Source organism: Spermophilus citellus (assembly GCF_964194105.1).
Source record: "Spermophilus citellus genome assembly, chromosome: X".
Lineage (NCBI taxonomy): Eukaryota > Metazoa > Chordata > Mammalia > Rodentia > Sciuridae > Spermophilus > Spermophilus citellus.
Window position 1 is genome coordinate 68,503,133 of NC_138190.1, and position 17,335 is coordinate 68,520,467.

Here is a 17,335-nt window from a genome sequence, read left to right on the forward strand (position 1 = left end):
AAATAAGTTTTAGTTGTTGATGGACCTTCATTTATTTATATGTGGTGCTGAGAATCAAATCCAATGCCTCACACATGCTAGGCAAGTGCTCTACCACTGAGCCACAACCCTGGCCCTCAATCTGATAATTTCTTAACACCGAACAAATATATGCCTGACTAAGACAATGATATACAACTTTTGGCCAGAAACTGATCACTGTAATGTCATCCAAAATAACAGGAAAGGTTGGGATCAGTTGAAGAGTTGTGGCTGTAGTGATTCAGGGCCTTGAAGGAGTAACATCACTGGACCACACACACACACACACACACACACACTCTCTCTCTCTCTCTCTCTCTCTCTCTCTCTCTCTCTCTCCCCTCCATGGATGCTGCTATTGCCAGTCCTGGAACCACACTTAAGAGAACCACTGGCCTAGATTTTGGGCTTTACTGAACAAAAGTATATACCTATCTTACATAATCCATTGCTCATGCAAATTTCTTTTGCTAGTGTATTAAAAGTGTTGTGCCCCTAATATGTGTTCATAACCATTTACTACTATAGTTCTCTATAAGCCTATTTCAAAGTATTCTAAAACTTTGTTTATTTCATCATTGTTTAAATCATTATACTGTTTTCTGCCCTTTGACAAAGGCACTTCTTTGTATCTCTTTCCCACTCTCTCATCCTTTTAAATCTAATATCTTTGTCACTTATAGCTGAAATACATGCAAAGGCTTTAAAGGGACTGGGTGCTCTGATAATAATATGGTCTCATTCTCACACCAAGCTGAAGTGATAGCACATAACAGAGGTAAAATGGGGGGAGGGAGAGCAGAGGCCTGTGTTTAATAAAGTTGTACCTCCAATAAGTATCACTACCAATACTGGACGACTGACATTGATGGACACGGGTTGCACAGTTTAATCTTTCACAAACAGGACACATTTCCACAAACTCTTCAAATTTTTGTGTTCTTTTACTCAAATGATAAGTAGTATTAACTCTGTTATATAACATGTTAATGTACAATATGAATGATCTAGGCTTTCTCAGTGGCTTTTAGAAGCCAATTCTGAGAGTCCCTTGGTAGTAACCATACTGAACAGCACTGGGTATCTGGATAATCTGATTGACCATCAGCTACTATCTATAATTATTCCAGGAGATAAAGTTATTTTCTATACTCTGGAGTTAGCCATCAGGGAATCTGGCCTTTCCATGGTGAAAAATACACTTTTACAATTAGTTGATGCCTAACATTCTGCAAGTAGAACTTCATTCCTTTGGCTTAAGGCTTTCCCCTGTTAAAATGCAAGCAATCCTCAAAAGAGGTAGCATTAAGCCTTATTTATAATCTCAAAGTAAATTAATTTATCCCTTTCCTGAGAGCGTGTTTTCTTAGAGAGGGGAGAACAAAGCAGGAGGCACTAAGGAGAGTTGGTGCTGGGGGAAGGGAGCAGAAGGAGACTGAGGATGGCGTGGGCAGACCTCCAGTTTATTCACTATTTTTCTGAAGGGCTGTCCCTACTGAAATGGGTGCTAACTTGTCGCATGGAGCAGGTTACTTAGAAATCAACTATGTTTTTTGATAACTCTGAAGATTCTGTGATGCGTAGGCATACAAAGGCTTCTAGCAGTGAATGAAAGAACAGATACCAATAAACATTTGGTGCAACAACAGATAGGAAGTTAGCCTCCCAAATCAGAACAATACGTGGAAGAAGAGAAACTGATATCACTTTGAAGAGTGCAAATCACAGGGCCCGGACGAGGGTAAGGCACTTGCAAGGCCCTTAGAGCAGGCAGGCGCCTACTTGGCGCTTCGCCCACCTCACCCTAGTCCTGGCCCTGGCAAATCATATTAAAGCGAAAGCTCACCATTTGTGTCACAGACTTGGTGAATATGGAAGGCTGAACCAGTGAGGAGCAACACTGAGCATGAACTTGTTTTTTTTCCTGACTAGTTCCAGGATGAGGAAGAAGACAGGTTTATGGGCAGATCTGCTCAGAGAGATAGGTACAATCGGATCTGTGTTGTCTAGATAGTTAAAGTGGATGTCAGACAAAAATGCTTGTTAGGACAGCTTTGGAGACTCTGTTGTCATTATTCATTCGTGGTAATTTCTCCAGATCATTATCAGCCGGTCAACTTATGGTCATTAAACCAATGTGAACTATTGGCTGCCTGTAGCCTTGTGTCCTTCATGGTTGAGCTGTTATCTAGGGCTGTAGTTCATGGGTGTTGGGGGTGAGGGACAAATTGGGGCCAGGTGGGAGGCCCAGGCAGTCCAAGTAGTACAGGCAAAAGAGAGGAGGCACCAGCAAAGCCTGCATTTGAACTAAGAACTTACTAATGTCCACATTAGAACCACAAATATGTAATGAATCCCCACTACATGCAAAGCATTCTGAGATACCAATTAACTGCCTCTTTGGGGATGGCTCCCTCTGCTCATGACAAGACCAAAGCCACCTACTACTACTGCTGCGGATAAAGAGGGTTGAAGTTGGAAACTGACATCCTGGGGCCAGCTTCACTTCCCTCCAACCTCTTCAATATTCCACTTTTGGAAATTATTATCATTATTATTATAATAGTCATAGCAGTGGTAGTAGCTTTACTGAGAGCCTTCTTGGAAGGGGATTTTTCTCTCTGTTCTCCAGCCTCAGCAGAGTAGGCCCAGAAGGTGGCAAACATGGTGGTAAATGCCTGGGTGGGAGAGAAAATCAGTGCTATGGTAATCAAGGCAGGGCTGGGGGTATAGCTCAGTGGTAAAGCACTTGCCTTGCATGCATGTGGTCCTGGGTTTGATCCTTGCACCACAAAAAAGTGATAAGGGCAGGAGAGAGTTTGAGTGTTAGGAGAAGAAAAGATGCTTGGTATTAATTAAATCAATGAATTGTAGAAGATTTATGGTTTGGTTTTTTGGGGACTAGATCCATCTTTTGCAAAATATTAAATGAATATTTCCAGTCCTAAATGTCTCTCACCATACAATCTCTGCTCCCAAATCCTCTTGTGCTAATGGGGACATGTGTGGGCCATGGTAATGACACAAAGATATTAAAAAAAATTCTAGGCATATGGAGTTCTGTAGAGGAAAACAAGGATCACAGAAATTGTAAAACACCAAAGTGTCTGGGCATTTAGCTTTAGAAACTTTAGGGAATATCTCCATAGGTAGCAAGGCAAAGGGAGAGGCAAAACCCACTAGAACTCACAAACAAGAAGCTTCCAGAAAAAACAGCAGAAGTAATAAGTCCTACATTATACTCTCATACTTTAGAGTTCAGCTGTTCATAATGGTTCCCAAGGAGCAGGCCCTGGCAGCCTTTCACTTTTGTTAGGCAAAAACACAAACACTCCTTCATTTCCTTCCAGAGCAAAATGTTTCCATCATTTGGAATTCTGAGTCCAGGACAGATAAGTGTAGCATTCATGTATAAACTAAGGCCAAGGATGAATCTATTTTATTTCATTTCTGGCAACCCCCCAGAAACTTCAAACCAGATAGTTCAAATACTTTCAAAAGCAACTGGACTTTGACCAGCTGTCTACTATTCTCAGTGGCTTCTTTCTAAATCGGGAGAGTTGCTGATTGCAAGGGAGTTGGTGAGCCTGGCTGCTCCCATTAGTCTAGAATTCATAATTGGACCAACCAGTAGCCTAGGCCTAGGGCTTCTATGTGAGAAGCCTGAGTCTTCTTAGCACTTAAAGTGGGTTTTCAGTTTCTCTGTCCAACTGGAGTGTGGACAGTTGAGCTAAGAACTTGCTTCTCATTGGTGAAGAGTGTCCTATCAAAATTGAGATCTGCTTGTCACTGGAACTCTTGATGCATCTTCCAGGAAGTTGACAAATGAATCTGTAGGGTGAGCATAAAGGAGGAAGGGGTCTGGGAACCCTCTTTGTGAAGCAGGCTACAATTTCATTTGACTTTCTTTTTTGCCTCTTGGGACCGGTAGACAATTAAAACTTTCCAACATTGGTCAGTAGGTTTTCTCTGTTCAATGCTTTTCCTGTCTTGTCCTCAACTCCCAGAAATTAGGGATATGGAAATCAAATGAATCACTGCTCTTGCTCTGCTTAGAAAATTGAGCTGAAAAGAATAGTTAGTGGCTGATTGCTTTGGATGGGGGAGGGGTTGCAATCACTGTTCCAAAACTCTTTTCAGTATCCCATTTACCCAAGTTCTTATGTACTCCAAGAGCATGGTTAACTGAAAGTTGGTCAAACAGCAGACTGTAAATGGCAAAAAGTAGCCCTTTTTGCATTATGGGCCATAGCAACTTGCAAGGTTGCCTTTAAGATTCTGGGTAGATCCTTTTAATCTATAAGTTCTTGGTTTTTGGAATAGAGTCAGAATTCCTTTAAACAAAATCCAACCAACCACAAAGTGCCATCTGAATTGAATGGTGTGGGGGAAAATGCACTTATTCTCCTTGAGCCTTTGATGATGCTGGCCCTTCAGCTAATTACTTCCTGTACTGAATGCTATATGCAAATGAAATAGGAATTCTTAGAATGCAGCATGACCTGGGCACAGATCTTAGCTATCCATGTTGACTGACATTTGAAGGACCTCAAGGCGCACGTGCGAGTTACCTTGGATAGATCTGAGGGAACAGCTACTTTGTTTGTTGGCTGAGCTTGGTTCATCCAAATCCACCCAGTCAGGACCTTTTCTAGATAATGTTGGGAGGTCCTATACATTTATTGAAACTCATCACCCTGATCTCCGTGTAGACAATCAAACTGAAAAAGGCATGAAGTTTCAGGATAGAGTCACATTCATATTTTGCACCACAAAAGCCATCCAATCAACCCCATGCCGAAATAAGTGCACACCTGTAAAACTCACTGGAGGAATCACACTGTGGTTAAGGAGGCCTCACAGTTTTTCTGTAACTCCATACAGGTTTGTCAAGGCCTCCTCATGAGAATGAATAATCAGCAATGGCACCTGATGGCCCCACCCCCAAGGGGTTGACAACCCCCTTTCTGCTCTCTTACTGCGGCTGCCAGTGGCAGGAGCCAGGGCTGGAGCAGCCAGGACATTAATTGAAAAGGTGACATGAAAAAGATGGCACAACCTTTGCTTCTGAGAATTCCTCCTTAGTCAGTGCACACCACTGGGGGAAAATAAGAAGAAACCCAGTAACCAGTCATGGTGAGGGTGTAATTATGGAAATGCAAATGTTTAAAGACCATTCCAGCGCCTTACAACTTCAGTTCTAGTTGAAGTAGCCTCTTTCCTGCTGGCCAGAGTGTGAGTTAATGTAAAAGAAATGTAGGCTCTTTTGTGACTTCCATGGTTCCTTTTTATAACCCTTTCTCTTCCCCCTTCTCTACTCAAGTTTAGTAAGTAAACCCTGTTTGTTGAACCCAGGGCTTAGGTACTGGAGTTATCGGTGTTTTCATAGTCTTTTGAAAACTGTGCAATAATTCTCCTAGCCAGTGGGTTAGTGGTCTTCAGCAGTTCAGCTGCTGAGGGGCGGGACCTTGGAGCTGCCTTACTTCCCTTCTTCAGGAGCAAGGCCTTGAAATCATCATTTCTGCCAGCATCTAGGCTGGCAATGCCGCTTGACCCTGCAGTGGTGGCAGGCTCACTGATTGGAGAATCAGCTGTGTTCTTTACCGGTGAGTGAGAGCTTGGTCTGCTGCTGGCAAAACCCTCTCCAGGCTCCTTCCAGCCAAGCAGTTTTCTTTTGGACCTAAATAAGAGAAAGCTTGGTCTGAGTGAATTTGGGGTGCAGACATTTACCAAAACTTTATAGTGATGCAGCTGAGAATGTGTACATGGTAGTCTTGAAAGTGTATTGACTGGCTTTCTCTCCTACCTCTAAGCCCTTAAATCCCTGATTGGCCCCCACCGCATTCTCCACATGCCCTACAATGTCCACTGAACCTCGGCCTGTGCCTGCAGGTTCAGTCCTGCCCAGGTTCTGGGACCAAGGACAAATGCAAGTAGTCTAGGCTAGTAGCTCAGTGACTGAATCAGGACAGTCTTAGGACTGATTCTGTTCTGAACTGGTGCTCAGGCTCTGGTAACTGGGTTCTTTCCAGGTTCCTTGTCACCAAGCCCCTCTCTGCCTTGTGCCCCTGTGCCTCATGTACTCCCCCTTTGCCTAAGTTCCTGCTTTGATATGCTGCCTAAGTGCCCCACATCATCTTTTGATAGGATTTTGTGGTACAAGGAATTCTGTGAAGGGTTAAATGTCTCTGACTCTAGACAGAGCTGTGAGAGAGCAGATGGAGCCACAATAGGCCAAGCGGTTGCTAGGAGACGAGGGGCCTCTCACTCAGCACCTGGTCTTCCCCTCCCTTCCCCTCCTCCACTTTACCCAAAGATGTCAGTAAATTTGAGATGTGAGGCCCTGGACTGCACTCACATATGTGAGTATCTGAATGTAGTCTCCAGTTGCAATTGTAATGGCTGCTTAGAGGCAGCAGTTTTTCTTTAAGTAAAAAAAGGGACTGCAATAGAATGAAGGAAAATGGTTCAGACCTGTGTATCACAGTAAATAAATCTTCAGTTGTGCGTGAAGCCACAAACACGTCATCATCCTCCTCCGCAATCCATTCGGCTGTTTTATCACTGATTAAACTTTTCTCTTCGGTGCTTGGCTCCACAGAACTCCCTAGGCATAGAACCAGAAGGAATGAATGACTTTGACCACAACAGATAGGACAAATCACATTCATTCTCATATGTTTATTTCATGTGATGTTCAAAGTAACTATGGAAGGGCAGTAGGGTGGAGATTTATAATGCTTTCGCTTTGCAGAGAAGGAATATGAAGTTAAGAAGAATGATTTGCCCAAGGTAGAGTGAGTGGTGAAGATTGCTCTGGGTCACTGTTTTCATGTGCCTTTTTTCATGACAACAGGTGGTCTAAGCATTCTCTTGTTTTATTTTAATTTTTATTTTTTTAAATATTTTTTTTTACTTGTGGATAAACACAATACCTTTATTTTATTATTTTCATGTGGTGCTGAGTACTGAACCCAGTGCCTCATACATGTTAGGCAAGCACTCTATCCCTGAGCAACAATCTCAGCCTAATTTATATATATATATATATATATATATATATATATATATATATATATATATATATATATATATATATTGTTCCAGTGTTAGGGATGGAACCCAAGGTTTCACACGTGCTAGATAAGTGTTCTATAACTGGGCTACACCCCTGGCACCTTTCATTTTAAATACATCATTTTTTATTGGTGTGGTAATAATTATGCAGAATAGAGGGTTTAATTATGGCATATTTATACATGCACATTACATCATTTTTTCTGGTACTGGGGATTAAACCCAGAGATGCTTGATCACTGAAGTATATCCCCAGCCCTTTTAATTTTTTTTTTTAAAATTTGAGACAGGGTCTTGCTAAGCTGCCCAGGTTGGCTCTAAATTTGTGATCCTTCTGCCTTAGCTTCCCAAGTAGTTAGGATTACAGGTGTGCACCACTGCTCCTGGCCATATCACACAATGTGCTCAACTGAAATCCTATTACCTCTTCTTGCCATTCATTTCTCTCTTCCTGATCTTTCCTTTACTCTATTGGTCTCCCTTCTATTTTCATGATATCCCTTTTCTCTCTAACTTGCACAAATGAGAGAAAACATATAACCCTTGTATTTATGAGTCTAGCTTATTTCATTTAATATGATGATCTCCATTTTTAAAACTCAAGGAACTAAGAGCAAGCTTAAGGAATGACTCTTATCCAGTGGGTGAAAGTGGGACCTGTCTGAATCTCAGCAGGAACCTGTGGAGTATGAGGAAGCATATTCTTTTTTTCATTTTTTTTTTGTGGTACTAGAGATTGAACTCAAAGGTGATCTACCATTGAGCTACATCCCCATCCCTTTTTATTTTATTTTATTTTGAGATGGTATCGCTAAGTTACTGAGGCTGGCCGCAAACTTGCAATCTTCCTGCCTCAACCTCCTGAATTGCTGGGGATTACAGACATGTGCCACCACACCCAGCTTCAGGTAACATTCTAAAATAACCCGTGACTTTGATTTATTTGCTTGTTTTAGAAGGTCATGAGATTGTGAGATTTGTTGTTAAGGATTTTAAAAAGATGAGAAACATGGATGAGCCTTGAGGACATTAAATGAAATAAGCCAGTCACAAAAAAGACAAGTACTGTATGATTCTACTTCTTTGAGATATCAAGAGTAGCCAAATTCATAGACCCACAAAGCAGAATGGTGGTTGCAATGGCCTTGGAGGAGGAGGAAAATAAGTGTTGTTTAATGGGTATAGATTTTCGTTTTTTGCAAGATGAAAAGGGTTTTGGAGATGGGTGTCTCAACAATACAAATACATTTAACCCTAAAGCAATGCATACTTAAAAATGGTTAGGATGGGTGCTGGGGATGTAGCTGAGTGGTAGAGTACTTGCCCTGTCTGCTTGAGGCCCTAGGTTCAATCCTCATTTACCACAAAAAATGCTTAAGATGGTAAATGTTATGTGCATTTTACAATTGAAACTAAAAGATGGAAATTAGCCAGGTACAATGGTACACGCCTGTAATGCCATCTACTCAGGAGGCTGAGATATGAAGGATGGCAAATTTGAAGCCAGCCAGGGTAATGTAGTGAGATCCTGTCTCAAAACAAAAAAATAAAAAAGGACTTGTGATGCAGCTCAGTGGGAGAGAACCCCTGGGTTCAATTCCTACTAGTGCAAAAAAAAAAAGAAAAGAAAAAAAGAAAAAAGTGAGAAACAAACAAAAAGGATGTGAATCATTAACTAGCTCTTATAGTTCCAAGTAAGTGTATACCTCTTGATGGCACCAAGAAAGGCTACTGGTGGTGATAGAATTCATTGTTTTAGAAGCCTGCATGCCAGCCATGGCACTTGAACTTGATCTGTGAGTGTACTGAGTCCCCTGCATGAAATTACATTTAGTGGGTAATGAAAAGTACTGTTCAGTGAGATAGAATGCTAGGCAGGGGATGTGTGCCTGGTGAGTAGATCCTGATGTCCTAGTGTCCTAGGGGCTAGTTTGATTTCATTATCTCAGCACCTGAATCAAGGGTAGACTCACCCAGACTTGACTTTGGAGATCTTCCCTAGATCAGTCCTGACCCCAAGGACAGTAAGGCCTCCTTGCCTACAATTCCTATTCAGAATAACCCAAATCCTCAAGAGGTGTTCCTACTGATTTGGTTATCCTGGGATGAGGATAAGCATTCTGGGGCATCTGCTTCTTCCTTGGGTACTCCATCCTCACCCACATCCCTCCTGTGATTAAAAGAAAAAGCCCATGGGCAATTTACTAACCCAGAGAGCTTGCCTCCTTTTCACTGTCAAACTTTGGAGCTGAAGTTGTCCTTTTACCAGGCAGGTCATCCCTGATGGGGGGACACTTGGTATCTTCCTGCAGGGTGATGATGGGACTGAGAGGCAGTCTTGGTTCTGCCACATAGGCCTCCATCTGAGCTACTGGAGAGGTGAGAGGCAGGTACAGCACACTGGGCTTTTTTGGTACAGGAGGTGGAATCTTGCCCGTCTTTCTCTCGGCTTCTTCCTGGCTCTGGAGGCTAATTCTTTCAGGCAGGGCTCTCACCTTGAGGCCTTCGTCCCCCATATATCCCTGGGGAGGTTGCTGTGTTCCTGAGAAGAAAGCACCAGAGGAACTGGCAAAAGGCGTAAAAACAAGAGATGAGGGTCCTGTTGACTCCCCTGGGCTCCGGGCATCAGGGAAGCTAGAGGGCTTTGGTTTCCGCATCACCGTGTAGCTGTCTTGGGGGAGCGGCCTCACAGGTTGAATGGCATTCTTGGGGGTCACAGGTGAAGTTAGTGGGTATTCCTCTGGGACAGATGGTGGTTTATGGGTCAAGCTTGGAGGCCTTCGGGCCAGTGGAGGCTTCTCAGCTACAGGAGGTTTCACCTTTCTTTCTGGCAAGGTGAAGACTTCTGCTGTGGGTTCCTCAGCATAGTCTGGGCTCTCAATGTCATCTTCTGGCTCAGACTTGCTGACTGACCTCAGGCGAACAGAACGCAAGTCAGACTGAGTAACCATGGGCATGACTGGCTGGTTGGGACTAGTTTTCTGTGCCAGCTTGGCCCCAAAATTGGTATCTGAGTGATGGCGGCTCACCTTGGTTTTACTGCGGATGGAGATACTCATCCCAGACAGATCTAGGTTGGCTGAAGAGGTCAATGGTAGGTCAAATGATAGCCGTGACTTGGAAATTTTCTCCATTGGTGATGTTGGGGGTAGTGATGACTTTCTTTCAGGTACCACTGGACGTACCCGGACACTGCTGCTTGAACTGGGTAAGTGGCCCAGGGTCAAGGACATGGAGACAGTGGGTGTTGGTGTCTCTGACTGGCTGGAGTATCCACTGGAAGGTGACATCAGTCCAGTGGGCCTTCCTGGGGAGGATACTTCTCTGGCCTCCACCTCGATGGAGAGTTGGGAAGGTGTCGTGGCTCTGGAGGTGGAAGGAGAGGCAAGAGATTCTGAGCTGCCTTGAACTTGGGTACACTCAATGACTGTGGTGCCAGTGGCAGTGCTGGAGCTAGACAAAGATTGGTAGGTGTCACCAGACTTCCAGTCAGTAAGATACCAGTGGTGGGAAAATTGTGTACCTTCTGAATCTTTGAGGGTTGGCACAGCTGGGTGACCCTGAGCATCTGGATGGGATGGGTTATGTCCTTGGTGTTCCAAAGAGAGGCAAAGGCTCCTGGGCCTCTGGTCCTTGGGCAATGCTGATCCACCTTCTGGCAAGAGGACTGGCTCATCTTTGACCAGTGAGACACTACGTGTTGGTGGAGAAGGCTTCTTTTTGGCCTTCTTGAGTGAGATACTCTTGGATCTCTGCCTTCTGTGACGGGCCTCCTGCTCAGCACTAAGGGATGCAATGTTGTCAGCACTGTTACTGCCCTCAGAGCTTGTACTGGCATAAGGCAGAGCACAGGCCTCACTGGCCTTCTGTTCTTCTTCGTAGTCTACATCTGTGATTCCTGAGTCTGTGGGCACAGATAATGACCGCTCCCGAAATCTGCTGGTCCCACCTGGGCCTGTCTCAAGCCTTGAGGTACCACCAGTCAGAAGGCCAATCTTAGGGGGTCTTTCTGGCACTTGCCTTCGTTGAGTAGGGTGCTCAGAGTAGCCAGTTAACCCACTGCACCCTGCTGGGTTATCGCGGGTGACAAAAAGGGAAGCTGCTTCTTTAGGAATCAGAGGTGGAAGTGTATTCAGAGAGACCCAAGAATTCCCCGAGGAAGGATTTTTTCCATTTTCATTGACTTGACTGCTCTGGCTGGTGGCACTTGGAGTTATGTAGGTAAAAGCATCTCCCTTCCAGGAAGCAGAGAACGTTGATTCTGTTGGTCCATTGCAAGAACTGGGGACACTATACACCATTCCCATGCTCTCCATGCCAGGAGGATCTGGGCCACCACGTGCCTGGTGAGGGTCTTCGGGCTCACTAGATGGATTTCTCAGTCCTGGAGAGGAGAGATTTGGGAACCGAGCTTCCTGCCCAACAGCAACTCTTCCATGAACACTTTGTGGAGCTGAGTGGCTAGGCCTGGTGTCTGAGGTGATAGGTTGAGCCACACTGCCTGCCGGGCTGTTGCTGTGACCTGGAGGAAGAAAGCACAGAACATTAGGGGTACAGCAAGGGATCCCCCATCAGCTGTTTTGAGACAGGAGCTTTTTGCCAAGAAGCATTTACCAACAGCTTGCTCACAATTCCTTGGTTCTTCCTTTTCATAGATGAGGATGCTGGGGAATTTGGGTTCCTGCCCACGGCCACAAGTGAGTCAGGGTACCCCTGAATCGTCCAGATGGCTGCCAAAGATTTTCCAGGTTTGATGATTCCCTTTAGAGGGGAAGAATCCCATGGGAACACCTTGAATTTTTCCCATACTTTCTCCCCAGGCTCATGAAACCATCACAGCCCCCAGTGTCTGTCAATCCTGACATGAGAGCAAAGGCTTCCAAACTGACTAAGGACAGCACTGTGTAACTTGCAGCTCTAGCAGCGAGTGTGGAATATGCCAGAGGTGGAATGCCCAGAGCCTAACTGCATTTTTGGCACCTGTTGTTTTTTACCTTTGCAACGCAAAAGACTCAGAATAACCTATAGATGTGAGGAAACTGCTCAGGTGTTGCAAATCTCCAGAGGTTTTTCTCATATACACAATTATGACTATTGTATCATCATTATTATTACTTCTGCTAGAATTTGTACAAATAGCCACCATTTGTTGAAAGTTGACTATATACCAGGCACATGTTAGGCAGATTACACAAAAAAGTCTAATCCTCATAATGACTCAACTGGGTCAGTATCATTATCCTCAATTTACAGATGAAGAAGGTGAGGCTCAGAGTGGTTATATAACTTGGACAAGGCCTTATGGTTAGTAAGTGATCACATCCATCTTTCTGGTGTGTGTGTTTTATTTTATTTTATTTTTTGTGGCTCTGGGAACTGAGGGCCTTGCACATGTTAGGCGAGTGTTCTACCACTGACATTCCAGTCTGGGTCTGTGCTCTTGGGAAGCATTTGGTAATAATGGTTCAGTGAAGAAGTGGTTTTGGTGGTGATCCCCCACCCCACCCTGTTTATCTATTTGTTTAAATTTGGCATATGTGGTCATATTACATTTATTTATTTATTTATTTATGTGGGGGAGTACTTGGGATTGAACTCAGGGGCACTCGATAACTGAGCCACATCCCCAGCCCTATTTTGCATTTTATTTAGAGACAGGGTCTCACTGAGTTGCTTAGCGCCTCACGTTTGCTGAGGCTGGCTTTGAACTTAATGATTCTCCTGCCTCAGCCTCCTGAGCATCTGGAATTACAGGTGTGCACAACCGCACCCAGATACATTACATTTATAATGGAAAACAATAATGTAATGAGCAAATTAGTTCTGGGAACATGCTCTCCTTATTCAGTTGATGCCCTTGACAAGATTCTCCTGGCTATCCTTAATTACCACATTGGTTTTCTCAGGATGTCTAAAGTCCCACCCCTTTGAATTATTACTGTTCCCCAAAACCACAATGCCACTTGGGTGGCAGGACCGGTGGAAGTGGAAGAGGGGAAGGTTCTGGGGGATTGCTGTGGTGGGGTCACCTTGGTCTCGCTGGGAAAAGTTAGAGAATCCAATAATGGTCCGCCTCCGCCTCAGGGTGGACTTGGGGTTCACGGCTGTTTCTGTGTTAAACAACGAGTGTCGCAAACTTGCGTGTTTATCAAACTGCTGTCCTGTAGCCAAAATAAAGACACTTGGGTGCATCCTGGTTTCTCTTTAAAGTACAGTGAAACTGGCCTGAGGTAGAGAGAAGGGATGATGGCAGTAGCAATGAGCATGAATAGCATCCAGGTGGTGGCACTTCTTCCCTATCCTTCCCTATTTGGTGCAAGGGACACATGCTGTTTCACAGGCTGCATCCAGGTCACCTTTAAATCTTAGGTGGATTAGGGCAATGGTTTTCAACCCTGATTCATTCTGAAATAAACTGGGCAGCCTTTGAATCTTCCAAGGCCTGGAATCCACTCTAGAACACTTACTTCACTCTGTGAGAGTAAGGCCTAAATAGAAAGGAGTATTTTCTAGAACCCCTCCCGCAGTTATTCAGATGTACAGTCAGGAGTGAAAACCATTAGTGCAGAGTGACTGACTGAGATTAGATGTTGCTTGACTGTGATATCTTGTGAGAAAGTCTTTATAGGGGGCCAGGTGAGGCCAGTGTCTCCAAGAAGCTGTCCACTGCTCCCCCTCCACCATCTAGGAAACAGCCTGATATTCTGTTCCACAGTCTCCTGGTCACATTTTACCAAAATTGGCTGCTGCATGGTGATGTTATCCCCCACGCCCCCGCCGGCTCTTTTTTCTTTTCTTTTTTTGTTTTTTTGCAATGGTCTTTTTTGCAGTGCTAGGAATGAACTTGGAGTCTTGCACTAGGTAAGCACTCTAGGAGCTACACCCCTATACTTTCTTATTATATTTTAAGACAGAGTCTCACTAAGTTGTCAAGGTTGGCTTTGATCTTGTGATTCTCCTGCCTCAGCCTCCTGAGTAGCTGGGATTAAAAATGTGTACCGCCATACCCAGCTGAGCCCTAGCTCTCTTAAAGTTCTGGGTCAGTCTTTGGCTTCTGCGAAATTGCTGGGGCAAAGTGGGGGTGAGGCAATGCTGTGGAAGCAGGTACGCAGTTCCCCTCTCCCTGTCTCTTTCAGTAACTGGCTTAGTAGATCGTCCCCTCTCAGCCACACAGTTGTATGTGTGAGTGTGCATGTGTGCATGCACATACACACACAAACATACAGATACACAGCAGCAAGTGGCTCTGTGGGCAAAACTCAGGGTCAGTAAGATAGTCATTTAGAAACAGAGTGCCCAATATCACTTTGTGAGTCTCTCCTCAGCCCTTATTCCTCTGGCATATTTCCCTAGGTGATGGGCTCTACTTCCTAGCTTTCATTCCCCAAGATGACTCTAATTGCAAAGGATGTTCCCTTATCCAGGGAACATCCTCACATGTGGTCAGAGCTGTCCTCATTGTCTTCATCAACTTGTTCCAGCATAGCAGGGCTTGTGCTGGCTTGAAGTTTCCCTCTGATTCCTTTGGGTCACTAAGGTCTTGATTTCATCAGGTCCTTGGCCCTGTCTCTTCTGTCATGACTGGTTTTCTTCCTCTTCCCCTTAGAGCCAATGTTGCAGAGGATGCCACAGACCCCCAGAGTCACAGCCAGCTGGGCTATAAAGATTACCTCCCCACTCTCAAGGTTGTCCCAGGGTCCCTTTTGGTCTTTTTTGCCTTAGTCTCTATTACTACATCCTTTTCTTTTTTTCTTTCTTTTGTGGTACTGGGAATTGAACTCAGGGGCACTCTACCACTAAGCTATAACCTCTGGCTCTTTTGCTTTTTTTTTAGTTTTGAGACAGAGTTTTGCTAACTTGCTGAGACTGGCCTAGAACTCGTGATCCTTACTGCCTCAGCCTGCCAAGTAGCAAGGATTGCAAGTGTGCATCACTGTGCCAGGCTTACTATTTCCTTCTCTTGAAAAATTTGCCAAATAAGTTGAGGAGGCCCACCTTGCCAGAAGACCTAGTGTGTGGGAAAGGGCTTTTGGTCTGTGCCTGGATGACCCTCCCCTCTTACCATCAGTCCTCTGACTCCTACCCTCCCACTCTGCCTTCAGTTTATACTCCAGACCTAGCTTTGGGCACATGACATTGTCTTTCTTCAACCAAACAGAACTCCCAAACTTTAAGTTTCCATATATGCTCTGAAGAACATCCAAGTTCACAAAGTTTTAGAGCTTTCTGTTAAGAAAATTTTGTTTGCTATCAAATGGCATCAGCTAGAGTGGCAGTGATGATAGGGAGTGAAGGAGAGCAGCCAGAGTCCCCCTTCTGCATGCCTCCATTCCCTAGTGAGAGCCGTGACTGTGACAGTGCAGGGTGAGCCAGTAGCAAGACAGTGGCCCTCCCTCCCCAGAACCCAGTGCATTTGGAGAGGATGGGCTGTAGTGGCATGGAGGGAAGCAAACAGGTGGTGCTAAGCAACTCTACCAGAGATGTTGATGGGCACAAGATCAGACTGCGTGGAGCAGGGCTGAGGCCACCGCTTTTCCTCTAGGATGGGCAGAGGGAAGGGGCCATTCCAGGCAGTTGGCTTGTCGGCTGTAGACAGGCTCAGGGAGGCCTCAGGGGCCCTCACACCCTGGGTGGTAGTCTCATCCTCGCTCAGCTGCCGTTTTGTAGGCTGTTGGGAGAGAAGGTGATGGAAAGGGTGTGCTACAGACTGGTGATGAACCAGAGCCCATAGGATGACTGTTTAGGCAGAGTGGTTGGAGACTTCATCTGGGAGGCAGAAAAGCGTGGACAGGTTGCCTGCAGGTTGCCTGCTGTGCAGGGCCCATCCAGTGGGGCCTCAGAGAACTCTGCTGGTGAGCAGAGGTGAGCAGTAGCTTCCAGTGGGCAATGTAAGCAGCTGGAGGTCCCCTGTCAGTGGAAGCAGGCTGGCTCTCCCAGGTGGGGTAAGAGGCAACTCACCATCAACACAAATTCCAGACGTTTGGCAGACTGGGGCCTTGAGCTGGGGGTGGGCTCAGGGGCCTCATCAGAAGAGCGGAAGGTCTGCCCCAGAAGTCTGGCCTCCGAGTACTGTTCCTCATATTCTTCTGAAAAATAGCACAGTGGAGACACACTCTAGGGGGCCAAGGCCAAGCACTAGGCTCGGGGAGGACCACAAGCCAGGGCTCCTGCACTAGCTGCCAGGCCTGACTCATGTTCTTTCTTTGGACTATCCCTGGTGTTGGAGCCACTGGATTTGGAAATAGAAAGATGCCTGCTTCCATGAGGGCAGAGGAGAAAAGAAAGTCAATAAATCTGAGCTGTGTCGCTTCAGGCACCAAGTCTTCATCTGATGGCCTCTACCTTAAGTTCTCAAATCAGAGTAGTGGCTCAGGATGCAGATACCTTTTGCTACAAGGTCCTTTGTTTGAAGCCCTATAGTTCTTCAGATTTTCCGCAACTCTAGCAAGGAAAGATCTACGTGAAGCAAGGAGATATCTAAACTGGAAAGTCCTGTCTGGAGCTCTTTCCTGGATGACAAGAATTCTTACTTGAGCTTGTATAGATCTGGTTCCACTGTGGGTAGGGTCATGTCTAGGAAGGCTAAGGGGAAGAAAAGGAAAGGAGAAGGTAGCAGCATAGAAGAGGGCCAAGTTCAGGGGCATCACCAGGGAATAAGGATGAATGAGATTTGAATGGATTTGACTGAAGAGATGACGCAGATGAATAAATGAAGGAAGAGACAGTAAAATAACAAACATTCATGGCTCTCTATACTTTGGACAAAGACTTAGAATCATGGAAACTTGGGCTTGCTCTTAGGGTTCTTTAATCCAACACTCAGTTTTGTGCTCAGACTTCCTCCTCAGCAGCCCTTCTACGTGCTCTTTTTTTAAATGGCTTTTTATGGACCTTTATTTTATTCATTTATTTATACGCAATGCTGAGAATTGAACACAGTGCCTCACACATGTGAGACAAGCGCTTTACCATTGAGTCAGAACCCCAGCCCTGATGTGCTCTTTTGGCATCAGAGCACACACCTGCAGGGAAGGGGAACTCACTCCCTCCCAAGGGCAGCTCATTCCTTCCATGGACAGTTGGGGCAGTCAAGCATATCAGAAAAGTTCTTCCTTATCTGGAGGTGGAATCTGCCTCCCTCTGAATTTCTAACCACTGGTCCTAATTCTGCCATGGCAGCAACACAGAGAACACCGACTCTTTTTTTCTGCATGGCAGCTTCTTGTTATCTGAACAC

The 17,335-nt window shown here is 45.1% G+C and overlaps 1 protein-coding gene across 10 annotated transcripts in view; it reads right to left on the reverse strand.

Annotated features, from left to right (window-relative positions):
* NHSL2 (NHS like 2) overlaps positions 1-17,335 on the reverse strand; it is a 272,794-nt gene continuing 255,459 nt past the window's right edge. For 6 of the 10 annotated variants that reach the window (XM_081277332.1, XM_081277327.1, XM_081277329.1 and 3 more), the window contains 6 exons: positions 16,057-16,184; positions 15,574-15,766; positions 13,128-13,259; positions 9,308-11,620; positions 6,496-6,628; positions 1-5,701 (listed from right to left, as the gene is read on the reverse strand). In XM_081277332.1, coding sequence (XP_081133458.1) covers positions 5,380-5,701; positions 6,496-6,628; positions 9,308-11,620; positions 13,128-13,259; positions 15,574-15,766; positions 16,057-16,184 — 3,221 coding nt within the window. In that variant the 3' untranslated portion in view covers positions 1-5,379. The remainder of the gene's footprint in view (positions 5,702-6,495; positions 6,629-9,307; positions 11,621-13,127; positions 13,260-15,573; positions 15,767-16,056; positions 16,185-17,335) is intronic. The other 4 variants (XM_081277335.1, XM_081277333.1, XM_081277336.1 and 1 more) reach the window with 1 other exon arrangement.